General features: G+C 47.6%; 7 protein-coding genes and 1 non-coding gene across 8 annotated transcripts; 2 read left to right on the forward strand and 6 right to left on the reverse strand.

The window, feature by feature from the left end:
- Positions 1-5925: 5925 nt before the first annotated feature.
- Positions 5926-8034, reverse strand: LOC128273853 (uncharacterized). The gene is made up of 7 exons (XM_053011909.1): positions 7912-8034; positions 7496-7693; positions 7255-7350; positions 6737-6835; positions 6520-6651; positions 6178-6436; positions 5926-6116 (listed from the first exon to the last, which is right to left on the reverse strand). Exons 1-7 carry the CDS (start codon positions 8032-8034, stop codon positions 5926-5928), a joined length of 1098 nt encoding a protein of 365 aa, XP_052867869.1.
- Positions 8035-11177: 3143 nt separating this feature from the next.
- On the reverse strand, positions 11178-13074 carry LOC128272752 (CDK5RAP3-like protein). The gene is made up of 4 exons (XM_053010620.1): positions 12958-13074; positions 12716-12890; positions 11547-12645; positions 11178-11472 (listed from the first exon to the last, which is right to left on the reverse strand). Exons 1-4 carry the CDS (start codon positions 12961-12963, stop codon positions 11235-11237), a joined length of 1518 nt encoding a protein of 505 aa, XP_052866580.1. The 5' UTR covers positions 12964-13074; the 3' UTR covers positions 11178-11234.
- A 949-nt stretch (positions 13075-14023) lies between these two features.
- LOC128272759 (peptidyl-prolyl cis-trans isomerase E) lies at positions 14024-15089 on the forward strand. The gene is made up of 3 exons (XM_053010628.1): positions 14024-14614; positions 14695-14867; positions 14942-15089. Exons 1-3 carry the CDS (start codon positions 14024-14026, stop codon positions 15087-15089), a joined length of 912 nt encoding a protein of 303 aa, XP_052866588.1.
- Positions 15090-15147: 58 nt separating this feature from the next.
- Positions 15148-19712, reverse strand: LOC128270815 (coiled-coil and C2 domain-containing protein 2A). The gene is made up of 5 exons (XM_053008236.1): positions 17030-19712; positions 16660-16952; positions 16080-16592; positions 15517-16004; positions 15148-15448 (listed from the first exon to the last, which is right to left on the reverse strand). Exons 1-5 carry the CDS (start codon positions 19710-19712, stop codon positions 15148-15150), a joined length of 4278 nt encoding a protein of 1425 aa, XP_052864196.1.
- Positions 19713-20149: 437 nt separating this feature from the next.
- Positions 20150-21161, reverse strand: LOC128275276 (histone H2A.V). The gene is made up of 2 exons (XM_053013726.1): positions 21089-21161; positions 20150-20999 (listed from the first exon to the last, which is right to left on the reverse strand). Exon 2 carries the CDS (start codon positions 20888-20890, stop codon positions 20510-20512), a length of 381 nt encoding a protein of 126 aa, XP_052869686.1. The 5' UTR covers positions 20891-20999; positions 21089-21161; the 3' UTR covers positions 20150-20509.
- Positions 21162-21890: 729 nt separating this feature from the next.
- On the forward strand, positions 21891-22907 carry LOC128272993 (gamma-secretase subunit Aph-1). The gene is made up of 2 exons (XM_053010896.1): positions 21891-22208; positions 22280-22907. The coding sequence occupies exons 1-2, from the start codon at positions 21987-21989 to the stop codon at positions 22775-22777; spliced, it is 720 nt and encodes a 239-aa protein (XP_052866856.1). The 5' UTR covers positions 21891-21986; the 3' UTR covers positions 22778-22907.
- A 230-nt stretch (positions 22908-23137) lies between these two features.
- Positions 23138-23235, reverse strand: LOC128275802 (small nucleolar RNA snR60/Z15/Z230/Z193/J17). Its single transcript, XR_008269340.1, has one exon. It is a non-coding gene; the product is annotated as a small nucleolar RNA snR60/Z15/Z230/Z193/J17 (small nucleolar RNA).
- Positions 23236-23917: 682 nt separating this feature from the next.
- On the reverse strand, positions 23918-24867 carry LOC128270818 (tRNA N(3)-methylcytidine methyltransferase METTL6). The gene has a single exon (XM_053008238.1). It carries the CDS (start codon positions 24865-24867, stop codon positions 23923-23925), a length of 945 nt encoding a protein of 314 aa, XP_052864198.1. The 3' UTR covers positions 23918-23922.
- Positions 24868-25223: the final 356 nt, after the last annotated feature.

A 25223-nucleotide genomic window follows, 5' to 3' on the forward strand; every position in this document is an offset into this window, starting at 1 on the left:
GACCATAGGCACGCGCGACACGACCCGTGTTACCGTTTTCCGCGATACACGGTTCACTCCGAAGCCAACTTGAATTATGTTTCATTTTGCGCTGGACGTCACTTGCTGTCACCGGTGACGAAAAAGACTATAGGTGCGGAAAGTGGTGCTATAAAATTTTAAATCGTTTCCATTAGAAATCGTTGCCCACCAGCCGCAACTAATAAACAGCAAGAGAAACTAAACCAATTGGTGATTGATAAATTATTCTACTTTTCTGGTTTATACAAGTTTTCGATTTATTATATTTCTTTAGTTAAAAAAATTAATGAATATTAAATTTATTCCTCTCTGCTTGCTACGATTGCTCTTTCGATCGACTTTGTGATTTCTTTGCCATATTTTTTGTTTAGTGTGCCTCAACAGAGCTGCACAATCACTTTTCCTCGAACAAAACGCAATCTCAACGGTAATGTTTTCTGCTATGGGGTTGCAAAGTTTGCCTTCTTTCCACTCAATTGTGTACTTTCACACTGCCATAGGAAACTCCTCCGCGATTGGTGATCGAAGAATGAAACTGTGGAGTAAAACCTAGATTTTAGAAACTGTGAGAGTTAAGCAAACTGATCAACAAAATGGGGTTTATGTTCTGCACATAACGCTACACCTACACACCTTGTCGTTTGTTGTTTCAGGTTACTTTTTTTACCAAATTGTTCATTCAACTTGCTTTGCACGGAAACGGTAATGGAGTCGGTACGGTTTGCCGGTAGCGTTACATTTCGGTGCTAGCGCTTACAGGGAACTATATTGTCTATACATTAGGCACTTCACCCTATATAAATTTGACAAAAAATCAAGTTGTCTGTTTTCTTCTCCCTTAACAATGTTGACGATAATATGGTGTGCGTTACGTCCTGTTTGCTGTCCTGTATCAATTAACTCATCATTCTTTTATTTTTTGATCCAGATATTAAAAATTACAGGGCCTTGTGGCGGAATTACACATCATGTTTGGCCTTTCGCTTGGATGCTTGCATTCCGAATCACGGCAAAACTAGTCACGGTGAAGGTGAAGCCTGGTGTTCATGTGACTGCTCCTTGAAAACGATTGTTTTTCTATGGAAAGTCCCATTTCGTTGCCTAAGGTATCCCCTCTGAACCATTGGTGTACACTTCCGTTTCATTGCCAAACTTTCTGTTTTACTTGCTCCGATATATGATTTCTAGCCTTGGTCAACTACTCCGGGTATATGTGGGGCATATATAGCTGCTACAAAAGGGTACAACCCGAGATTGCAGTGGCATGATAACGCGTTAAGTACTTATGCTTGGTTGTATATAACGTCGATCGATTATATGCTGTGACCCTAATATATAATGCTAATGCTGCCTGATCTTCTTGCGTCCAGCTTTTCAGAGAGAGAGAGAGATGATACAAACAGTAATGCAAGACTCGATGCATCAAAGGAATAGTTTCTGGTTCACTATATCAACAGTCCGTTTCTTTCATTATACTTTCCCCACAGAACCAGCACAATGGCGGCTGTTGTTATGTTTTTTTATCAGCAAACCAAGTTTTATTTACGATTATCAACCATGCTTCCGATTATCTGTGTTGAGCATATTGTTTGCCCTTACTACATCCCTGCCACCAAGGTGTTGAGAGATGTCTTTGATTAATTTTGTCTCTAATTCCTCCCGGATGTTTATGCAATTTCGACTTTCCATCGTTTAACAAATCTATCTACAAGGTGCCTATGGATGTAGTTTTTTTTTACTTTTATTTTCCCACAAATCGATAACCAACCGTTCCGATCCTTCGTGCTTCGTGCCAATGATTTTTCGCTAGGTTAACTCACCTTCGTTTGCTAGCATTCGCTGCATTTGTCTGCCTTTCAATAACGATGAACTCTTTCTGATGCACCAACATTATACTGCGTGGAACGTTTACTTTATTTTTCCTACTGAAAACCTATTCCTGCGTGGCCTGTGCCTTCGTTTTGTAAAGTTTTTGGTAATACTTTGAATCACATTTTGAAACGAAATCGTTCTCTCGTTACCCTGTAAAACTATGGACTACCTTTCGTCGCAAACGATCGCGGACAGGCCCGGTATGAAGTCGAAGGAAATGAATTATCAAAAAACAACCTAGTTTCAATCACATTATCAGCGTGTAATCATGAAATGGGGTTTTCAATGGATTATTCCGTCTATCACTACACGACACCAGCTGCATCTTCTCTAGCGTGCCCAGAGGATTCTTAACCCGCACCAATATGTTGCTGCTCCTCAAGGACATGCAAAACAAAAGTGGAACACACAACTATTCAAGATGTTGTCAAACATCTACTTTTAGTTTTGCTCCCCAAGCAAAACCTCTGCTATTTCGTACTAGTGGAATTGGTGATGGTTTCCAAAACTAAAACCTCTACATTGCTCGCTGGTATTAATACTGCCGTGAGAGTGCGTGATGGGCAAGTCGAGCTATTCGGCGCGTTTCAGCAGCTCTGATTTTATCACTGCTTTTGGTAAATAATCTGTTTCGTTTGGAGTTGTATGATGTTTGCAAAATATGACCCTATGTTGTTTGTTTGCTTCTAAACCATTTTTATGTTCCCCGAACCCATCGGATGGCCTGTTAGCTGTGCGCAGGTGAGCTCTAGGTTTCTTTTTTATAATTTCTACATTTCTACTACGACTGCAGGACAACTTGTAAGGAAAATTCTTTGGCAGTATTTCAATAGTTTTACACGGCGTGTAACCCTTTCCTTTTTTTACTTATTAGTTCTATGTTCTGCTTCAGAAATTTGTCTTAATTCGGTTCGATACGGATCTACAATGTCTGTATGATATTCCAAAACTATCTAAAACTGAACTATTTACAGGTACACAGCTGCGCGTGGCAGACCGGACGAAAGGGAAATGAATGAAATAATATCGTACACGTGAGATAATTTCTAATGTTCATCGTGTTGTGGAATCAATATGTCCGATGCTTCTTTCTCCACCAGCACTAAACAAGGGCCTTTCTTAGGTCCGTTTGTTGTTTTTTCGTACAATTGTGGTGACCGGAAATAAGGTGTTAAAAAGCTCAACCTTGGCCCAATGCGCCTCTAATACACTAGAAGATTTTCGTCTCGTAAATGCATTCGTTTACTGTTATCGGTCAAATTGTTATCGCATGCTTGCTTGCTAAGGTATCGCACTGATGCTGAGTTGTGGCGCACCTTCCGGTGAACGATCCATGAGACGATAATCGCGCTAAGCTCGAAAGCAGAAAGGAATGATCCTAATCGGGGAGAATTTAAAAGATCAATTTTCCAGTATCACGGTAGACTCGGACGTGGAAATGGCCGTATGAGATTCTATGTGGTTCGTTCAGCAAACGATCTTGGGCTTGGACTTTTTGACATAAGTGCTAGTAGCCGCAAGAAACCGGAACCAACAGGAAACCGGGATCAATACTCGGATGAGCCATCGAATGGTTTATTTATTCAAACGTTTCGGTTTTCCGAGCAACCGTCAGGATTGGTTCTTGGAAGGAAAATGCTCCATACATCTGTTGGATGATGAATAAAGTATGACCGGACCTGAGTGGTGCCGAAAACGTGCCTCACCGAACAGGATTTGCCTCGTCTTACTCGTTTGTTTTGTGCGTTTATTTTGCAAATTTTTAGTTTCTTTATTTTGCCCATGCCCATTCCAAATGGAAGAAACAAAAAATATGGAAAAGCATAGAATCTTCTCGGTCACGGTTAATTAAGCAAAGAGACTGGCATTTCCGGTGTACCACGGCATAGTGGCTGGGTGACATTATCAACACAATACGTAACATTTGCTTAGGCGCTATGCATTCTATGTGAAGGTATTATGCGGTGGCCGAAAACTATGCTCGATTCCAATAAACATTTGGCAAAGCCACAGCTTACCTATGCCGGTCATCTTCCTGTGATCGCTTTTTGCTGCTAATCTTAACCATACTTAAGTATCATGATTGCACGGTGGGGCCAATCTACTGACACCTAAGAATTCGAGGAACATCTGGCTGATCGCTTCTGTTCCGTGCGCGGTATGTGGCATGTGGCGTGAACGTTTCATCTGTGCTTGCTGATTATTGTCGATCATGTATGTATGTGCGTGTGTGTGTGTGTGTGTGTGTGTGTGTTTGTGTGTGTGCTTCCTAATGGATCCTCGTTCCTCTCCAACAAATGCAAATTAACGAAAATAAAAATCCTACGGTCAGAAAATTACAGCTCAGCAGTGTGCTTAGCGTAAAGGTTTTTGCAATGCGCCAGATTTGGTGCCTCTCTAGTCCCTTGCGTGCATGTGCCTGAAGCCATAGCTTGTTCCTATTATTGTCCTAGGGATCGTTGTGCGTCGTCGTATCCTTTCACGAAATTAGAAACTAACTCCACCGCGGTCTCGTCAACGCCAAGCCAAGTGTGGTAAGTAAAACCAATGGCAAACGGCCACTAGCTGCTGAAGCGATACATCTTCTTGACCTGTTATCCTCGATCAATTCTTCAATATTGCATTTCATACATCTGTTCTATATATTGGACGGCAGATTATGGAGATAAACCTAGGCAAGAGGAAAATAAGATGGTAGTACTTTAATCGTTTCCATGCCGTCAACATTATCCCTTACGTATTGCCTCCGCTAGAGGCAATGCTGAGGGCAAATCAGTAAACCGATACAAAATAAACACTACGGCTTTATACCATTGTTTTCTGTCTACATTTCTACGCCCCAAAACCGTTCCACCTCTCATTTCCACTACGCGCGGAGTGTGACAATCAAACTCAGATGTGCAGAGAAGATACATTTACAAAAATATATCGTTTCTTCCTGACGAGTTACCACTACTTGACTCTGGGAAAAATAGGACGGACACTAGTGTAAGGTTTTTGGCGTACTGGTTTCAATAACAATTTAGTACTAAATTCAGCGTAGCTTATCAGTGTTGTCGATGTCGATTTACAGTTGACTAGTCTAAGTAGTTAAAAGTAAGTGCAAACAAGTGGAACCATTGACTGTTTCTACGCAGCAAGAGACGCTTCCGCCTGGAGTAAAATTGATCTTAAGGACAGCTAGAAGTGTGGCCTAACGAGAAAAGCGATCGGTAATGTTCTATTCACTGTCCTGTATCGCTTGGCAGTGTTGGTGACGCTCAAATGTCGTTCAAAACCTGTTACAGAATACCTATAGCGGCACACAAGCAAGAACGTCCAGGACAACGCAGAGAGAAAATAAAATGTGTTAATATTTCTTTTTGTTGAGTTCTACTTTTCGTCTCGTGTAACAGGTGCCGATGGGAAAACCGGTTGAAAGTGACCATTTTTAGTTGATACCGACGCATGATATTCTGCTCTCCAATGCTCAACGATTTTCCTACACATGCCCGCCATTTTCCAGATGTAGCAGTTTTGTTTCTTTATCGAAACGATACCTTGTGAAGTATCTTCAGAACTTTTGCTGAGTTCCTCTCGTTTGCCATTTGAATCCTTCCATTCAAGGAGCTACGAAAAACAACGCCAAGTCTAACCTCCACCATCTTGGGATTTTTGTTTCACATATTCTACCCTAACATTGCCCGTTCGCTACCGAACACCTTTCACCTGTGTTCTTCGCCTTGGTTCGATCAACCTAGCCAAGAAGGCAGTGAGATTATTAAAAAAAAAACTACAAACAAAATCAATAACTCCGCAGTTGCCTCAAAAGTGTCGTCACTTTTATTCTACCATTCTGTCCCTAATACTGGTTGCCCCAGCAAATACTCACAACTGGACGAACGTCGTAAGAAACGGATAACGACGGTTCCGTATATGACCGGCCCGGAACACCATCATCATAGTAAAAGAGTACTTGTGGAGACTTTTCCGAGCGACCGGCTGGAAAGAAACAGTTGGCGGCGCCCGGCCCTCGGTAAGACACCGCAGGCATCACGCACTAGAGTAGTCGAGGGAACGGGACGACGGACCCGGCAAAGCATCCTCATCCAGCACGAAGGTTGGACTCTGCCGTGAAGTTGAGGCTATTGGTTGATAGTGATAACCCTGACGGTTGCGGTGATTCGATTTCTGCATATTGCCTAGAGTGGGTCGCTGATTATACGATTGGTCGGGACGTTTAACTGGAGAAAGACAAGGGACAATCAGGGCAAATGTGTAACACACTAACGATGCGCACCATACCTGGTATATAAGGTTTTTGATTACAGGTCGGTGTAATGCTATCACCCGTTTCGATTTTATTATAGCTGCGATGATTCGATACGTCGTTCGAAGCCGAATTGTGGTTATGATTTGTTACATCGTTGCTACATATAGGGCTGAGTTCGCGCTCCTCCAAGCATATGTCGCTGTATTCATCGATCACGTGCCGGTACTGCGACGGACACTTCGTTAGTGCTGCCAATACGAACGCTTCGATCGAGCAAATGTATCCAAGTATCTGTGGGGCAAGAGGTTTAAGTTTAAATTTTAATTTTAATGCCATCAAACCCTGGACTGTGGATGGTGACCATCCCTACGTACCGCTGATATGAACAATGTATCCTTCGTGTGCTTTGGCACCCACATGAACTCCTCAGCGAAAAACACCATATGTATTAGCAATGATGAACCAACAATAAATAGTAAACCAATTGTCAGGTACATCCATGCATTCTGGAAACATAAAACAAGTTGTAAGAGAATATGTTAACGTTGCCACCATGACGGGCGCATTTGGAATTGAGTAAAGCCGACTCACCAATCGTCCCCAATTGAATGGAAACATTAATGCTATGTGTGAAATATCCAAAAACAGCATCAAACAGGTTACTAACAAAGAGAAGAGTGCACAGAATACCTGCAATAAACAGAGAAAGTATTTAACTTACTACAGTTCTATGGCGAAACTGAATGCCTGGGCATAGCACTCGTCCTAGGACATGTCAATTGAAATTGACAATTTTTCAGTACCCTTCCAAACTATCCACTATTTTAAGGTTATTGCTGATATTGCCAATTTTATATAACATTTGTTTGCCGTGCCGGTAGCGTGTGCCGAACGTCGAACGTGCAGTTGATTCTACACAACCCCTACCGAACTCTATTAATCGCTCGCCAGCAAACCGTTACCATCATCAATTCCTACCGTATCAGGCATCTATGCCGAAGCGTGTCAACGAGGTACTTATCAGAAGACACTTTTGGCACACCGCACTACGTGAGGGCATACGGTTGACGTTACCACTTAGTCCCCGGCCCCGAGTCCCCTGCACTTACCATCAACCGCAGTCGCCCGATCAGTGGCAGTAGAAACAGGCCGACCTGCACGGTGCCGGCGGAACACTCACAGGCGAGACATGCCGCGGATGAGACCTATAAATCGTCGTTGGTGGGGGTTAAAAATACAAAACACAAGCGCGCGTGCACACATACACACACAAGGGTTATAATTGGGTCATTTTGGGAACGATGGAGGGACGACGATGGGCGCGAACAGGGCAAATGGGGAGGTACGTACCACCAGCAGGATCCGCACGATGCCGGTCGGGCTGGTCAGGTGTGAGGCGTCGCAGTGCAGCGCAACGCCCCACGGTAACGGTGTGTTCCCTATCCTTTGACGGTAGTGTGCATGCGAGTCCCAGGATGTGCAGGTGCCGAGCGGTGACTCGAGCGATATTGAGAGCTCCCCTGCTCTGCTGCCAGCTATTTCAAAGTCCTGCGGTGCCGGGAAGTCCGCGGAGACCCGTTCGATGAACGTCGCCCGAACCGGAAACCGGAGGCGAAAGCATAAAAGTGGAAATAATTAAGCGTTACTCGAGTGCACAGTCGAGTGCATTTCGAGAGATTATTCTCTCGTCCTCGGCCCGGTAATGGGTCCTCCAAAGGGGTCCCGAGAAGCGGGGTGGGAGACAGTGGGGCGCGTGGAAGAACTACCTGGATGTCTTCCAGCTGACAGCAGGCTGGCTCGAGATCCCGTATTTCGTCCAGGAGGAACTCGATTTCGTCGGTACCGTATAAATCAGAAACTGACGGTATGTAGCGTTGGGGTGGTTGCATCTCCCGTCCGGGGGCCCTCCCCCATCACCGTGCACGAAACTGGTTCGGTGGTGCCAAAGCTGCAGAGACGGAAGCAAACCGACGATCACGGTCATTATTGGACCTGTACTGCGCGTGCCGGAGGTGTTGATGGTCAAACGATCTACGGGGACACTAGGGACGACCACTAGGGAAACTACAACACCCAATGGGACGGGCCGCAATGGAAGGGAATGTTTTTGCTGCCACCTGCTCTCCTCATGCTTGTTTGTTGCGACATGCGGCCGATTGGAGCACGGACGGACGATCGTCACATTCCACGCTCCAGCCATTAACGGATGACAAATGGCGGAAGCACGCCTACCGGGCTCGTGGACAGCGGCAGTCAGATTGCCGAACCCACCAGCAAAAAAGTGAGGTTATAGTAGAGAGGGTCATGTCACTCGGCTGAAGGATGGGCGCGATTTTACATAACAAAAGCACGGCCAAGTACACACGGCCCTTTACGGCAGTGTGTGTGTGTGTGTGTGTGTGAACGCGATAGGATGCAAGGACTCTAGCGAAACACTAGCGAGTAAGTGTGTTGTGTTGTTGTGTGTAGTTCGTTCGCACAGAAAGGGACGGAAGTAAAAGTGAGAGTTTTGGAATTCCGAACCCTTATCTGCTCTCCGAGCTCTGCGGGAAATTGGAACACTTTTTGGGGACGTGGATCGGCCAAAGAGGGATGAAAAGGCGCCACTTTTCGAGAAACCGGTGCCCGGTTCGTGTGCGTGAGCGAAACAAAACCGTGGTAGAACAGGACAAAAGAGAAGAGATAGAAAGAGAGGCATTACTGCAAGGTACGGCTCCCGTTCTTTCTCGTCTCGGATCGCATGGTAGCCGGAACAAAAAACAATACCAAATTAAGAAAAGATTCAAGATTTTCCGAAGCAATCCTGAAAACGCCAGTACGACTTCGAAGCCGACAACAATGAAACAAAACAAATGCATCATGACTGTCTTTCTGGGTCCTGACGTTTTCTAAGTAGACGTCCACGAAACCGACCCGGAAGTGTGCCACATGTAACGCGCGCCATACTAATTACGTACAAATAATCGATAATGGTCTAGTGAAAACGAAACAAGCCGAGAGCACGGTGAAGGATAAAGAATAAGCGAGAAAGAGACAGGGAGAGACAGAGAGAAAAAGGAGAGAAGGAAAGTATCACCGACATAAGTGGGAAAAATAGTGTAGAAAAGAAACAGAAGATCTTCTACAGCGATGCGTACACACACACACACACACACACGCACGAGGGAGCGTGATTGCACTAAACGCACACTAATGTGGCGAGTCTGACATACGAGAGTATCCTCGCGTGTAGTACGCATATCCTGGACGTGGCTGAGCTGATGATTAGGTAGTGCTCACGGCCAGGAAAGCCCACACACCAGCACCAGCATGGTCGGAGCAGGCGGCGGCGTTTGCAGATGAGAAGTCCTTGTGCAATACATTGCTCCGGGTGGGGAAGGATCCGACAGGCAAATGCCGTAACGATGGGCCGAAGAGGGAACAGCGAAAGGAATTCACATGAATGAAGTACATGCAGTGTGCGCAATGTGAGTGACCTATAATTTGGTTTCTTCCTGTTTCGACGACGCACGATGTTTTCATCAATTTCCCAGCCGGACCATCGGAGCGCCTCTGCCGTCTGCCGTTGCTGCGCCCGTGTTTCGGGTTAGTCTCGTATCTCGGTTAGCCTTTTTCTCTGTCACCGCAACGGGAAGGGGGTTCCGTGCTGCGACCACCTGGTTAGGCCCGGCTGTGACAGGCCCGTCGAACGATGTGATGGCGCGCGAAAATCCAATAACTCTCGATTGCTCATCCACACGACACCACGCGGTTACGCGGCATATGCGTTGAATTGCAAATTAAACATGAACACAAATACGCAACCCCTCACATACACACACATACGCGCACCCAGGCACTGGTAAACACGTGTAGGCTTTATCTCATTCACTGCCCATCTGAAATCGTGTCACTCGAAAGATCCTTTTCCAGGTGCACACACACACGCACGCAGCACATTCACTGGTGCTCCAACGGCGCCAATGCACGCTCCATCACACCACTGGCAGCGTAGTAGTACCACACGGACACCGAAGGACAATGCCAATCAAAGGCCCCCGAAGCTTACGCCAGCTCGGTGACAGCCCATAAACTCCCCTGCCCATCACAGGCGATGAAAATTGAACTTTTTCCACTTTGCCACTTTTCTCCTTAGCTTCGGGCAGCGTCTCGACCGTGAGTCTGGTGCAAGAGGAAGGTCTGGTAAGCCCCCCCTCCGTGCTCCTCGTCACACACCTGGTTGGAACCGAAAATTGCTTATCAATCGACTGGTGGCTGCTGCTGCTACCGCTGTGTGTCCTTGCTGCGGTTGCCGCGGTGGTTGCGGGCAAGTTGCTTTCTTTCAAACGGTGACCAGGCGAAAGTGGCTAAACTTCACTTCCATCTCTCCCGATGGAAAAATCGAACTAAGGAAAAAAGAAAAGTTGCCCGAGCACAGAATCTCACTGTTAGACAGGGGTCCTTATTATCGGTCAAACCCTCTGCAGCTTTCCGCTCGGGCCAGACGGTTCCCTCCACCCGATGGCAGTGTGCGCCACACTACCACCACTAGCAGCGGCAGCAACGGTATGTGCTCAGCCGTACCGTGCGTGCCGACCCGATGTAGATGAATGAGCAACGAGGACGACTCCGGTGAGGGCAGCTCTGACGGCGACAACGGCTAGGACCACGACGTCCTGCGCTCGTTGCATTCGCGAACCAAACTGCGGATGGTGCCACCGGGTACCAAGCTGTTGGGAGGCTCCAACCACACACACAGGCACACACGTACACCTGGAACCCGAAGCTGGACCACGAAAACGATACGGGTTGGTGTCCTTTCTTCTTTCCGTCCGAAAGACGACAACGCAGAACGGGCGAAAAAAGTTCACAAGCGGCACATGCGTACACCGCCAAGTAACGCAAACCCGGCGGCGGCCTGTCGTAACGGTCTCTTGCCCTGCAGGATTTCGCTTGCTTTCCAGTTTCCGCATAAATATACTACCAAATGATATCGTACTAGCAAGCGATGCCGTATTAACAAATGATATCAGCTAATTTATGTGTAAATTTGCTTTTATATTTGTAATAATTAAAAAGTCAACAAAATCTAATGCACATCCCGGCCAGCTTACAGATTAGTGCCGTAAAGGTTCACGGTACGATGTTTGTAACGTCCCGAAATGTCCAGCTCGATCTGCTGCTGGAGTGTACGGGTCTGGTCGATGATTTTCAGCTGCGTTGGCTTTAGGCCCACGCTTTGCGCTCTAAAATTGATCGACTTCTCCTGGAGGCGTTTAACCGTGTCTTTCATTTTCTCGATCGATGACAATTTCTGATGGATGTTGGCAGTTAAAATATCAACGTACCTGTGCGCGGTATCAATGTACGGAAAGGATTAGGATTATGAGGGTCGTTCTCGTCCTGACCAAGCAATACTTACTCTGGCGAGTGTTTAATTTGCTGCAAATGCTGCAGCAACTCCGCAGTGAGCGCCCCGTAAGCGACCTCCACGACGGCAAGCATGGCAGTAAGTGACTTAACATCGTGATCCGGAAAGCTGTCCATCATCGTGAAGGTAAGGAGTTGGGTCTTGTCGGCACATTCCAGTTGATACAGTCGCATCCGCAAGAAAGCTTCCAGCTCCAGTAGATCGTTCATGAAGCGATCACGATACGTGGGCGAATCCAGCACTGTGTACGCTTCTGGACCCTTGGCGACACCGCCTGCATTACCATCTTCCTCCACCACGATGCCACTCTCTGCGAGTGAAATGTTCGCGTCTACCTCGTTGACCAACTCCTCTTCCCCCGGGGCTCCCCAATCGATTTCCCCTGCTTCCTGGTCTGCGCCAAGGGCGTCACCGAAATCGATATTTTCGTCAGTCCCAAAATCTATAATACCACCATCGTTCCCAAAATCGATCGCATCTACAGCACCACCACCAGATTCTTCCGCTGAATCTGTCAAGTCGAACGTTACGGTGGGTTCCTCCACCGACAATGGTGGCTCGCCATACACGTACTCGTACACCGTCGTGTTACCTTTGCTGATAACGTGCTTCAGCAGCGGCAAACACTCGGTATCGTTCACAAACGCAGCGTATAACTCAATCGCCTTTCTCAGAGGACCCACGGAAGTGGCAACGCTTTCCAGCAATCCGGGCAACTCACTAAACACCTTCTCTACCAGCTCCTTCCTTAGGTTCGTCCCGGACACGGAAAGCTGCTTGCAAATGTGCTGATACTCTCCGTATACTGTTTTCTCCGATCGGCCAAGATCTTCGACCTTCTTCTCAGCCTCTTCGCTCAGCTGCTCGAGATGTTTGATCTGCTTCCGAATGCCCGGAATTTCGTAGCTAATGTTTCGTACGAGAATTTGGGCGGCTTCGGCCAGGTAGAGGTTTTGCTTCTCGTACATTTTGATGATTTCCTGCCAGTCTTTCATCCGCTGGCTGCCGTACCGTCCGAAAACGTTCCTCGAGTCGGCTTCGGTGGTTTTTAAAATCTCCACAATTTGTCGGCAATGAAAGTAGTTTATATCTGCGAAAAATCCAAGACCCAAGAGGGTATTAATACCTTCCGGCAGACAGACTGTAAACGCGTTACACACGTGCGCCGGACAGCAGTTTCAAGAGTTCATCATGCGCTGGCATGTCCGTGATCGCTTCGCTTATTTTGTTCCGGATGTTGCGTATGTGAAGATGCCAGTTTTTGTCGACGATCCGACGGGACACGAGCCAATCCAGCAGCTTGCCTGCGTGGATATCGATTGGAATGTCCGCTTCCTGTGTGCCGAGAGAAACCATTACCCTTTAGATAAGACTCACACGGGTTATTTTATTTCAAGCTTACGTTCATCGTCGCTTCGTGGTTCCGATTCTGTGTTGTGGAACAAAATAAACTTTCCACGTATTATCAAACTGGACATCAAAATCAACAGCGACACGTCTGTCAAACTGAAAGTGGTCTAAATGTTTGCCATGGTGCGAAGGCGAAACTGAGCGAAGTAAACATACACACTTTTCCCAGCGAGGCATAGTTTGCCTACCCCGGCACATCGGATTAATCGCGGCACCAGAGCACCATCTTCCCAGACGATGCCAGAAGTGCATTGCTGAAACGCATCGAGATCAACAGTTCACTATACTTCGGACCGGGGCGCTCAGATAAGCTACAAAAATGCATTCGAAAATGGTGCAGTGTCCATTTAACAAATCCCACATGGTTGCCGACACCCGGCTTGCGATTCACATTGTAAAGTGCCGCCAACAGCATCCGCACTTGGATTTTGTGCCGTGCTGTTTTAATGCGACTCACTGGGTGCCAAGAAGCAAGCTGAAGGAACACGTAGACGATTGCCGGGATAGCTTCATGCTACAAATAAAAGTGCCACAAAACACAACAAACTAACCTGAACGATTGTTGCAGAAAGATCATCATGTACATTTTTCACGATTTTTTGGATAAAGGAAATATAAAACTTATTTACAGATTGCAATCTGTTCAGCAATACTTTACTGTTGTTTTATTTACGTACAGACGGGCTTACGGAACTTAGGCACATGCTTCGGGTGGAGCACTTGCTTTTCATGTGAAATGGTGAGCATGAAATTGCCGCATTAACCCATGAATGCATGTTCTTGCTGGTGGAAATAGAAGAAATCAGAACAGCTAAATCAATTTCGACCAATCCTTTAGCAGTATTTGGGATAATAATCGATATAAAATAATATTGCCCTAGCACAAAACTCTGCAATCGCCATTCGTTTTAGACAGTTAAGTTTGTTTGTTTACCTCTTCGGCCGCTTTGACAATTCACTCGAATGGGATTCTGAAACGAAGCCAACGAAAGTACGGACGCGATTTTGTAGTTGGAAACGCCGGTTGAGAATAATCGTATTGTGGCCGCCACAGCTCGATGGCGAACGAGAAACGCACCGTTTACGTAGGAGGTCTTTCCGAAGAAGTGACCGACAAGCTCATCACCGATGCGTTCATCCCGTTCGGTGATCTGGTAGACATACAAATGCCGATTGATTACGAGTCACAGAAGCACCGCGGATTTGCTTTCATCGAGTTTGAAAATGCAGAAGATGCAGCCGCCGCCGTCGATAATATGAACGATTCCGAGCTGTGCGGTCGGACGATCCGCGTTAACACGGCCAAACCGCAGCGCATCAAGGAGGGCAGTAATCGGGCGGTGTGGGCAGACGACAACTGGCTGCAGCAGCACGCCGGCGCCACGCTTGGGAGCAAGGACGGAGCACCAAAAGATACGGACAGCGCCAGTGAAGTGCAACCCGCGGAGCCGACTGTAGCGGACGAGAAAAAACGTAACCCACAGGTGTACTTCGACATTCGGATAGGGAACAGCGACGTGGGACGAATCATCATGTGCTTGCGGTCCGATGTGGTTCCGAAAACGGCGGAGAACTTTCGTGCGCTCTGCACCGGCGAACAAGGTTTCGGCTTTAAGGGGTCCATATTTCACCGTATCATACCGGAGTTTGTAAGTTCCAGAGGCAGAGCAGAGTGTTTTGTAGCTATCGCTGAGCTTCACTGAGACGGCTTTTACCGGTTTCGTTGCAGATGTGCCAAGGGGGAGACTTTACGGCTCACAACGGAACGGGTGGAAAATCAATCTACGGCAAAAAGTTTGCCGATGAAAACTTCACCCTCAAACACACCGCCTTCGGAGTGCTGTCGATGGCAAACTCGGGCCCAAACACGAACGGTTCACAGTTTTTCATCTGCACCGAAAAGTGAGACCGTTGTTGAAAAGCGATGAAAACTATCCATGTAATGCTTCTTTTTTCTGTCCTCGTTTACGTTTTAGAACTGACTGGCTGGACGGGAAACACGTAGTGTTTGGCAACGTGATAAGCGGAGCGGACGTGGTCCGGAAGATGGAACGATGCGGCTCGAAAGGCGGCCGAGTGCAGCAGAAAGTAACGATCGTAGCATGCGGTGAGATTAAAGGATGAAGGACAAAATATATTCTAAAGCAACGCATGAACGCAATTTATTCGCTCCAACGGCGTCCTACGCTCTCGGCACGAGCGACATGAGAAATACCCAAACCGAGTACACATTGCAAGGATAGTCCTTGATGTAGACACCGAGCGCGAACTCGACGCCGTTTTCTGAGTTGAGATGAATGCCTGTTCCTTTCACCTGCGCCACAATGCTCGGCAGGTTCGTGTAAGGCATATTAATTGGAAATCCGTTTATTTTGTATGAAACGAACATTTGGCCAAAGTTTTCGACCATATGCCGGTCACTACCCGTCTCCTGGCAAGTGTCCAGGCTTACGAGCGTGCTCCGTAGTTGCTCGTTTACGTACCTACAAATTTAAAAACATTTGTAAAATCGGCTTCATTTGCCTTCTTCGGAAAGTTGGTTGATCTTTACCGATTCCATATGGTCTTCCGGTGCGATCGCCAGGAGGCAATTTTCTTCATCAGTTTTCGCTCAATCGCGCGCTGAAGGTCGCGAGCCGGTAGCGCTTCCGTGAACTGGAACGTGGCCTCCTGCACACACCCCGACGGTGCTTCGTTGAACCGATTAAACAACGCCCGCCAGTAGCCGGACTTGCGCACGTCCAGCTGCGACAAAAATACACGATTCTCCTTCTGAATGTTACCCCAAACGTTTCCCGAGCCCACCACCAGGTAGATACGACCGAGCGGACAGTACGTATCGGTGCTGCTGTACTTTTTGCCACTGTACGGGTCAACAATGAAGAACTCGCCGGCTTCGAGCAACAGCACAAACGTGGTATCACCTATTAGCACACTGTTGCCAAGGACCAAAAAAACGTCGTAGCCCAGCCCAAGGTAGAAACAGGCCAGCAGTACGCCCAAGTCCTTCGGAGAGGCGCACATCATCGTTAAGATTTCCTGTCCGGAAAAAGGGATGCTCGTTTTAGTGGGTCATACTATACTACTACACATTCTTGGGTGGTTCTCCGTTACCTTGTTCGTGAGCCAGATTCCACCCAACTGCGAACACGGGTCGACACTGTGATGCACAGGAATAAGCGACACGTAGCGTCGGATCATCGTTTCCGCCCGTTCATCGATAGCAAACGGTATCGGTAACGGTCCCAGCAGTCGCGTGGCACAAATACGCTTGCCACCGAGCAGCGTTACCATCGGCGGTACGATCGCACGGGCCGGAAACTCGTGTCGGTACTCTGCGTACCAGAGTGAAATTCTGGTCCTGGTTTGATCGAGCTCGACACACTCCAACCCGCCCGTATCGAGCATTGTTCGTTCGATTGGTGGTTCCAGGCTGATGAACAACGAAACGTGCGTTAGCTCGCGCATATCTGGTAGGCTGGTAGACGCACCGGAACCGATCAAGCCAAGCGCTGTGCCATAGTTTTCCTGAATGTCCGGCGCACCTTGGTATCCTGGGGATGGTTGCTGCTGTCGGTCGTAACCAAACAAGATGGGAGGCGTTTTGATTTCAAACGTTCCCTCCAACTGTTGATGGAATTCGGAAAAGATTAGTGTCGACGATCACCCTCAGCTCAGACCCACTATGGCCTACCCGTTGGTTGAGATAGATGGTGCTGATAGGAATTCGTAGCTGTCCCAGCCACCTACTCGAAATGCGTTGATACATTTCGGTCGGTCGCGCCCGATCGTCCTCCAGCAGGTTCTCCATGAACTCATCGTACAGATCGATGTGTAGATGTTTTCGGATTTGATCGGTACTAACGTCGAGGGGAAGTTCCAGCTGTTCGTTCCACGTGGGAGCCGTCCCGTCTGCCGTCGATGTACGCAGGACTCGATCCTTGATCGACACCGCAATGTACGGCCGCACGTTCGAGGACCGAAAAGCTGTAAAAAATGAGGGGCCCGTTAGGAGGTTAAGATCCTCCGTAAAACGGATCGTAGGAATGTAAGGACAAACTTACACAATCGCCCATTAGAGGACATGTTGCTGTGGCGGCGGCCCTCTCCGAGCCCCGACGGACTGTCCTCGGTACGCATCGGTATACCGAACGCGCGGACAATCGTGACGACGATCTGAAAGTAGTGCGTCACATCGGTCACGCGCACAGAGGTGCGGCTTGCGGGAGATCTGCGTGATGGTTTCAGTGGACGACGGGGTCCAAATATTTCCAAGAACGCCAAACTAAGCGTTCCGAACGTCGGTACCTGATCAGCACCGAGCAGTAGATTGTTGTTCACCTTGTCCTGATTCAGCACCCGGCAGTGGTTGGTGATGATTTCGTATACCTGGTGGAGGTAACGTTTGCCACGGTGGCGCTGCAGATCGATCGGATCGGTACCGAGAGTTTCGTCAATAATTTTGCGCTGCGCTTCCTCCTCGTCGTTCACAACCGCCAGTTCCCGTTCGCTTTGGGGAATGAATTTGGCATCGCGGTACTTGAGCGTGCGATTGAACCGTTTGGTTAGCAGCAGCAACCGTTCGTTCCGTTCGATCGTGTCCTCAGAGCAGAACGCCAGCAAATCTTCGTTCAACCGAAACAGGCCCGGTTTTTCAGATGGCATCATTTCTGGAGGGTCGCGATCTACCGCGGGTTCACTGCGTGTCCCTGTTTCTTGCAATTCGAGCGCCTTCATCAGCACATCTAGTTCGCCTCGGCCGAGTGCTTGTTCATCGACCCACCGCTGCACCTGCTCACTGGAGAGGACCACGTGACGCGGCACAACGCGTCGTCGACTCGGACTTGGAAAGGCCGACCCGGCCGGCTCCAGCCAACCCACCTTCAGCTCCATACTTCCGTTGGCGTAGGTCTGCGGTTTGTAGGGTTTGCCGCACGAAAACTGATAGTCCACAAACGCACTGTCGTCAAACAGCTCGCTACGGCTCGGAAGTGGCACAAAGATTTCCGCCCGTTTGCTTTTCACCTTCAAGCGGTTCTTTTCAAACAGATGAACGGCCACCATTTCCGGTATCTTGGTCGTGAGCTTGATGGCAAACGAGGTGTTAAAGTCCACCAATGCGTCACCCTGAAAATGGCGTGCTTTCGTCGACGCCACGTGGTTACCGTCGATGAACAGTTTCGCTTTAAATTGTAGCTCCTTGGCCGATCGTTGCCGCGCACGGTCAATCACTTCTGGATCCCGCTGAAGCACGATGCTGAAGGGTACTGCTTCCGGTGAGCGAAACGTTTCATCAAACAGTCTTTGGAACTCGTGCCTCAGGCGGGCCGGGTCGGGTTTCTTCGGTTTCACGATTGGTTCTCGCTGAGCCTCATCGGCCGCCTCATCCAGTTCGAGATCCCGTAGGTACGCCTTGTATTCTTGCTTGTCTCGTACGTACAGTTCGTGCTCTTCTTCGAGCGTTTCCTGGAGCTCCATTGTGAAACGTTCCTGCAACTCACTGCTATCACGGTCCTCTTTCGTTTCCGGGCTTGTAACAGTCAACTTAAGGCCACAATCCTTCTGTAGATCCTTCAGTTCGTCCCAAACTTCGAGCATCTGCTTGGCAACCGTGCGTTCCGAGCGTACCTCCTGGTAAAAAAGCGTTCGTAGCTCTCGGCGGGCCATTTTCAGTTGAAACCCATCCACATCCGCTCCGTCACCGTTTTGTTCTTGCGTGCGTAGCTCCTGCAGCTTACCCTCGAGCAGCTGGGTACGGTTTAACCGTCGGATGCGGTAGTACTGGCGGTAGAGTTGTTCCAACTTCAATCGCAACCGCACAACGTCCCCGAACGTAGGATAAGCATCGAAGTGCAGCTTTCCGATCAAAATCTTCACCGTGCGCTCCATTGGCAGTTGTTCTACCGTATTAGCGAGCGGAATCGGTTCGATGTAGAACGGGGCGAAGCTCTTGCTGCAGAAACCTCGTACCCTTTCCGTACCCACATACTGCCGGAAGTCGACCAGTTCACCGCGCGCATCGAACCATTCTTCGCGCTCTTCCTCCAGCAGCCGGTTCATGAGGCGGTTCTTATTGGCCACACTCACATTCGGTGGAACGAACGTTGTGGAGCGGCCACCTCTTTCCTCATCCACGGGCTCACCTGCTCCAACGATGCTGACGGTTGAATCAACTCGCACTTCCTTTAGCATCGTTCTCGACGCGGAGAAAGCGCGTCCTGGTTGGTAGTACAGCAAGTTCTCGTCGAGAGGGTCAAGCTTTTGCGTTTTCCACGGAACGACAACAACCGCGGAATCATCCGTTTGAAAATAGGACGACGCTAGGTGGGTGGGAGTGTCTTCCGGTTCTCCGTTGGACGAAGGCGACTTCAGGGGGGGAGATCTCTTTGGGTTTCCCGAAGCTGTGGTGAGCGGATCGTCCGAAGGATGATGGTCTTGCGCATCGTAGAAAACTTCATCCGGTAGTGTGTCGGTGAAGAAGAGGATTTCTCGATCCACCTCGTGCAACTCTGGCTTTCCTCCAGGTCCTAGAGGCCCATCACGGAACCTTTCCAGGGAAGCCCTCACTTCGCGCTCTTCCTGCACGAAAGATGGATTGAGCTTCGATCGGCGCACTTTTCGCTCCTCGTGCCCTGCCGGAAGCGGAAGGCCAGGTGGCGGTGGTGGCGCTACGGATATCGCCTTCGTGTGGCGCCGATAACGATGGCGTGTGCGGCGTTTGCGTGGAGAGTTTGGCCTATCACTCATGTTCACGATCAAATATACAATTTTAAAAACAATTGTCGCATCATACGACTGTTTTCTCTTTGTCGTAGCAACCGGTTGCCGTAGCAACAATTGAATTCAATTTACCAACGGACCGCCGAACGGGTGCCGCTGTAAGAACGGAAAAGAAGAAGGAGGGGTTCTTTTGGCCATGTAGTAATTATTGTTTTGTTTGCGATATCTTCGGATTAGAATCACTTTTGACTTTACATCCTTCAACAACTTTTCGATTAAATAAATGTAGCGCTTTGATCTTCCCACCGGTCGTCGGAGCTACCTACCATGCAAAAGTTCAAAGACGGAGGACTGCACAAGCCGAATAGTTGAACATTTGCAGCAAGCCAGCAAAAAGCATTTAAAAAGAAAACACACAGAAAAAATACGAAAATCAACATTTTAAATATAATCGTTTATTTTATTTCAACATTAGAAGAAATTAAGCGTCTCATGTGCTGTGCGCGTTTACGCCAAATTTCAAGTGACAGCGGTGCCTGAAAAAAAGACAAATTGTGTCTCCTATTACATTGCATATACGCCGCCACGCAGCGCGCGCCGAAACAGCACATCTTATCGCCAAAGCCAGCCCGAAATAATGGATAAGCCGTTTTTACACTCTATTGAAGGGGGAATTTATTGACATTTTACCAACGCTTAGTTCTGGCGCCAAATTCGGTACTGTCAAACGTCAGGTCCGAAGAGGTTACCGCTTAATAACAAAAAATAAAATTGTAAATAATGGATACACACATCTTAAAAGAACTAGAATCGCGCGGGAAAATTTACTCGGGGCCACCCTTCTTGCCGATCAGGGATTTGTGAATGTGTGGAATAACGCCGCCGCCAGCGATGGTCGCTTTAATCAAGCCGTCGAGCTCCTCGTCTCCGCGAATGGCAAGCTGTAGATGACGCGGTGTGATGCGCTTCACTTTCAGATCCTTCGACGCGTTCCCAGCCAGCTCGAGTACCTCGGCGGTCAGATATTCCAGAATGGCCGCCGAATAGACAGCAGCCGTCGCTCCGACGCGTCCGTGGTTGGTGGTGCGATGCTTCAGATGGCGATGCATTCTGCCGACGGGAAACTGCAATCCGGCACGCGCCGAACGCGACACTGCTTTGGCCTTGGCTTTGCCCGAATCCTTTCCCGCTTTTCCTGCCGCCATTTTACGATCGTTGAACGCTTCGCTTCGGTTCTTCTGCAGATCAATGCGGCTAAGTAAGGGACGCTTGCGTTCGGTGCGCGTTCGTGAAGATGGAAATTGTGTTCAAAATCTGCAAGCACACGCATTCACAATTTCAAGGATCGGTTGCGTTTCGTTGAACAACGCACAACAAAAACACACTTTTCCGCCTTTTCCTACCTGAAGCCAACTGGATATGGCAGAACTATTCGAGACTGCACTCTGAACACGTCCGCTTCGCTTTACTTCTCGCTGAAACTGTTCGGGGGTTCGGGGTACTGCGACGCGAAAACTGGAAATTGGCTTGGCTGTCAAGCCAAATCGACGTCAAATGTCCGTGAGGCCTTTTCGCCTTTTCGACCATTTCCACGCAATGCGCGCTGTGAAAAAACTATTTTGTTTGTCGTAAATAGTTTGTATTTCGTTGAAATCGATTATTGATTTTCATGTACAACCGAACTGCTTATATTTAGAAAAGCCTAGATCCATATTGATTTCAACAGCATATGCTGGCGAAAAGTCCTTATTCGGGGTTTTCATAGTTTTGTGAATGATATGACAGGCTTTGCAAGTATTAATGGCATAAAACGTACTTAAAAGTTTATTGTTTTCCAAGTTTCGCTTGGGATTATTATATTTTCATGTTACCGCGTCTTCTTCGTTTGGGTTCCCATCCACTGAACGCGAATTGACGGTCACAGGCCTTTTCAACCGAAATTATACCAGCTGGCATCTCTACCAAATTAGACCACTGAGAGCTCGAAATGGAGCCAAACGCGCCCTGCGTTAGCTTGGGATGATGAAATATTATGAGAAATTGCAAGGCAACGGTACGAAGAATCATTATGGGAATTCAATCATCGCGAATCTTATTACACTCCAACTTGTTCCTAAATGCGAAAGAAATGTTGTTCGCGAAATGGACTTGTTGTCAAATATAGCATCGGATGTCAAATGTTTGTTTACATTTACTTCAGTTAAGAAAAAGCCAAAATTTTGCCATACCCGACAAAGGTTTTCCAAGAAGTAAAATTCCTCTTTTCCCAACGCCTAACGGAAATCAAACGTTTCGATTACGATGACGGTGGCGGAATTTTTCGGCTGTAGCTTCCTCGCATTCGGTCCACCGGTGGCCATGTTTGCGCTGACGATAGCCCACGATCCGATCCGGATCATCATCCTGATAGCAGCTTCCTTTTTCTGGCTCGTCTCACTGCTACTATCTTCGACCGTGTGGCTTGCAGTTTATCCGATTTCACCACAGCTAACGTTCGGTCTGATTTGCTCAGTTTTTATTCAGGTAAGAAGAAAACAATAAAAGATCCGCCGCAGAAGTTAACGCTTGACTCACTTTCCAATATTCGCTTGCAGGAAGCATTCCGGTTTCTGATGTACAAGGTTCTGCGCAAGACGGAAAATGGCCTGCAAGAGGTGACGGACATTGTGCGGATCTCTGACTACCGGCACATCCTTTCCTACTCGACCGGGCTCGGATTCGGTATCATCAGTGGAGCGTTTTCGCTCGTTAACATTTTGGCAGATTCCGTCGGGCCGGCGACGGTTGGACTGAAGGCGGGTTCGAACGTTTTCATGCTCACCAGTGCCGCTCAGTCGCTGGCCATGATTCTGCTGCACACCTTCTGGGGCGTCATCTTCTTCCATGCACTTGATGTGAAGAATTATTACCACGTCAGTTACGTCGTGGCCAGCCATCTGTTCGTTTCGTGCATTACGCTGCTCAACACTCAGCAACTGTTTGGCGTAACGCTTAGCGTTTCCTATTTGGTACTGGCCATCACGGGAGTGATTGCATTTCAGGTGGTCGGTGGCACGGCCGCCTCCTTTCGTAAATTTGTCACCTGCAAGTAGGAAGTGCGCTCTTGTGCCGTCCGTATTATAAAACTAAACATGTAACCGACACATCTCATCGATGGTAATCACCTCTTATTTGATAAGAAAATTAAGGTTCCACAAGTAAATTACTTATCTACTTAATTATTTCCGATAATCAAATAAAAACAATTTATATTTTATTTTAACACACTTTATTCTTCGGTTATTAGAGCGTGTATCGGTTTTGCTGGAAGTCGGTGGAGATTCCATCAGGCGGTAAAGCTGGTAGATGACAGTTCCTTCGTCCGTGAAAGTACTGTGAAAAAATACAGTAAGAGGCATTTAGCATTTCGAAACGATAGTTTGGTGGTCAAGAGATCTACTATGAGAGTGTGGAACGTTTTTCAGATAGGGGTGAAAGACCAATTTCAATACATAATAGATTAGTTATCACAGTTGATCAACTGAACTATGCGTCATCATATAGAAACGTTCCGAGCGGGAGCTTCTCAACAGTTCACATATTCTGGGATGTAAAAAGTACTATATCTCACCTTGGTCATTTCCATTGCGGTGCACCCATCACCGGCGAAGAACTTGATGTGTAATGTGCGCTGCCGTTTCCTTTGTAAAATAATGAAAAGAAAATGTTTGACTTTAGAGTAACGGAGTATAAATAAGCTCAACATATCATTTGCTATGGAAGCAAAGTTTTCAGAATCCTTTTGGTATATTGAAATGTTGATATCTTTCATTCTGTCTCAGATCCATTTTATCATCATAATGGAGTGGGCAAGGATTACAATTAGCTTAAAGGCATATTCAGGCTTACCTTAATGTAAAGATGAGCATTTTCACAGCAAAGAATATCTCTCGGCCAAAGTCGCAAGTCGTTGTAGCAAGAGCTGTAATCAAAATGATACAAAATTAGTTACTTGTTATTGGAAATTGCAAAGAAAGAAGGTTTTGTTCTAATAAGTGTGTTCAGTTGGCCGTTCTTATATTATAATCAGAAAATTTGTCTCATAATAAAAATGGTAAGAACAATCATCAAATAAGTGGGGAATACAAAACTGTCAAAGCAAAGAGGACAGATGAAACAAAATACAAAAATAACATACCTTCCGATATCCGGAGCCAATACACGGAAAGTTCGGCTTAGAGGCTCCACAACAGGACTTTCATTGTGGTGGCTTTTGGAACTTTCCCTGGACGAAAATTCGCGGCACATTGATGTTTTCCTTTGCGTTTATCGTACGCCTGTGGATGTAGCTGTTTAGCAGCACCACAAAGCCGGCTTGTTGAAACAGTGTCGCCACTTCATCCTCAGCGAAATAGTAGCTCCGAGTTCCGTCCTGGCGCACGTAGAAATTCTCCCCGATTTTGTGGCCCGCTTTGAACCGTAACTGTGCCATATCGTACCGCCCGTAATCGCGGAAAAGTACCATACCGCCCGGTTTCATCAGCCGAAATATGTTGGCCACCGTAGCGGGTAACTTTTCCGGATGGATCGCCGAAAGGACAAAGACGAGTGTAACTATGTCGAGCGAGTGTTCAACGAGCGTGCCGAACACTTCCGGCGTCGTGATGTCGCAGGCAAAGGCCCGCATGTAACGCTCGTCGTAGAGGTTATGTTTCCGTACCAGTTCCACTGCACGTGGTGACAGATCACACGCAAAGATGAAGTAATCCCGGTGGCCATCCTCGATCAGCGGAAAGATCAGATTACCCACACCGCAGCCCACTTCCAAGAGTGTTTTCGGTTCGTTTTTGGCATCATTTCTACGCTGGCCATCGGCTAATGTGCCGGGAACGTCGGTGCTGCTCTCCGACAGCAGCTCGCTAAATTCCCGCGTGGTCCAGTGGCGGTCTTTGAAGAAGCGGGTTTCGTTGCGTTTGTAGAACAAATCCCAATGTTTGCGGGCCTCGTGTTCGAGTTTTTGTGCCTGGAACGGCGTTACCATGCGCTTGTTCTGGTCCTCAAGCTGAGCCCGTTCGGCATCGGTCAAAACTTTGGTGCAGTCAGTCACTACGTCTCCTAAATTGAACGCCTTGGACGGCTTTGGAAAACGCGCTGTGACGTCGCCGCTATTCTCGACGGTAGACGTGGTGGAATCCGTGGCCATTGCTTACAGACTTTGCGTGTTTCAGCTTTTCTTTCTTTTCTGGCCAATGTAGCGCTTCACCGCGTTCTCCAGTGCCATCGAAGCGTATTTCAGACCGAGAGACTTACCACCACGAGGAGGTCGGCGTTTTATTCCTCTTCTTATGAAGAGACTTTGAGCTGAATAGCCTAGCAATCGTCTCTTTTATATACTAAGTACTATCTCTAATAAAAGTATATTCTATCTTAACTTTTGTTAATTTGTCCGAACCCGAAACACGAAAGAAAAGGCCTAAATAATTTATGAATGTTGTTTTTATGAAATTGAACCTAACTTGGACACTACGAAACTGACCAAGTGCCGAAACATTAATTATT

The sequence above is a fragment of the Anopheles cruzii genome, chromosome 3, assembly GCF_943734635.1.
Source record: "Anopheles cruzii chromosome 3, idAnoCruzAS_RS32_06, whole genome shotgun sequence".
Taxonomy (NCBI): Eukaryota; Metazoa; Arthropoda; class Insecta; order Diptera; family Culicidae; genus Anopheles; species Anopheles cruzii.

Bases quoted from the DNA above. Each gene is read 5' to 3' on its own strand.
- LOC128273853 (XM_053011909.1), bottom strand. From the start codon at position 8,034: ATGCAACCACCCCAACGCTACATACCGTCAGTTTCTGATTTATACGGT. The intron at 6,652-6,736 runs GTGAGTCGGCTT...TTATGTTTCCAG, and splicing joins CATTCAATTGGGGACGATTG to AATGCATGGATGTACCTGAC. The intron at 6,117-6,177 runs GTATGGTGCGCA...GTCTTTCTCCAG, and splicing joins TCAAAAACCTTATATACCAG to TTAAACGTCCCGACCAATCG.
- LOC128272752 (XM_053010620.1), bottom strand. The intron at 12,646-12,715 runs GTGTGTAACGCG...GATTTTTCGCAG, and splicing joins GAAACTGCTGTCCGGCGCAC to ATATAAACTACTTTCATTGC. The intron at 11,473-11,546 runs GTAAGTATTGCT...TACCGCGCACAG, and splicing joins CAAATTAAACACTCGCCAGA to GTACGTTGATATTTTAACTG.
- LOC128272759 (XM_053010628.1), top strand. From the start codon at position 14,024: ATGGCGAACGAGAAACGCACCGTTTACGTAGGAGGTCTTTCCGAAGAA. The intron at 14,615-14,694 runs GTAAGTTCCAGA...GTTTCGTTGCAG, and splicing joins ACCGTATCATACCGGAGTTT to ATGTGCCAAGGGGGAGACTT. The intron at 14,868-14,941 runs GTGAGACCGTTG...TTTACGTTTTAG, and splicing joins TTTTTCATCTGCACCGAAAA to AACTGACTGGCTGGACGGGA.
- LOC128270815 (XM_053008236.1), bottom strand. From the start codon at position 19,712: ATGAGTGATAGGCCAAACTCTCCACGCAAACGCCGCACACGCCATCGT. The intron at 16,953-17,029 runs GTAAGTTTGTCC...CATTTTTTACAG, and splicing joins GTCCTCTAATGGGCGATTGT to CTTTTCGGTCCTCGAACGTG. The intron at 15,449-15,516 runs GTAAAGATCAAC...TTAAATTTGTAG, and splicing joins CGGAAGACCATATGGAATCG to GTACGTAAACGAGCAACTAC.
- LOC128275276 (XM_053013726.1), bottom strand. From the start codon at position 20,890: ATGGCGGCAGGAAAAGCGGGAAAGGATTCGGGCAAAGCCAAGGCCAAA.
- LOC128272993 (XM_053010896.1), top strand. From the start codon at position 21,987: ATGACGGTGGCGGAATTTTTCGGCTGTAGCTTCCTCGCATTCGGTCCA. The intron at 22,209-22,279 runs GTAAGAAGAAAA...ATTCGCTTGCAG, and splicing joins TTTGCTCAGTTTTTATTCAG to GAAGCATTCCGGTTTCTGAT.
- LOC128270818 (XM_053008238.1), bottom strand. From the start codon at position 24,867: ATGGCCACGGATTCCACCACGTCTACCGTCGAGAATAGCGGCGACGTC.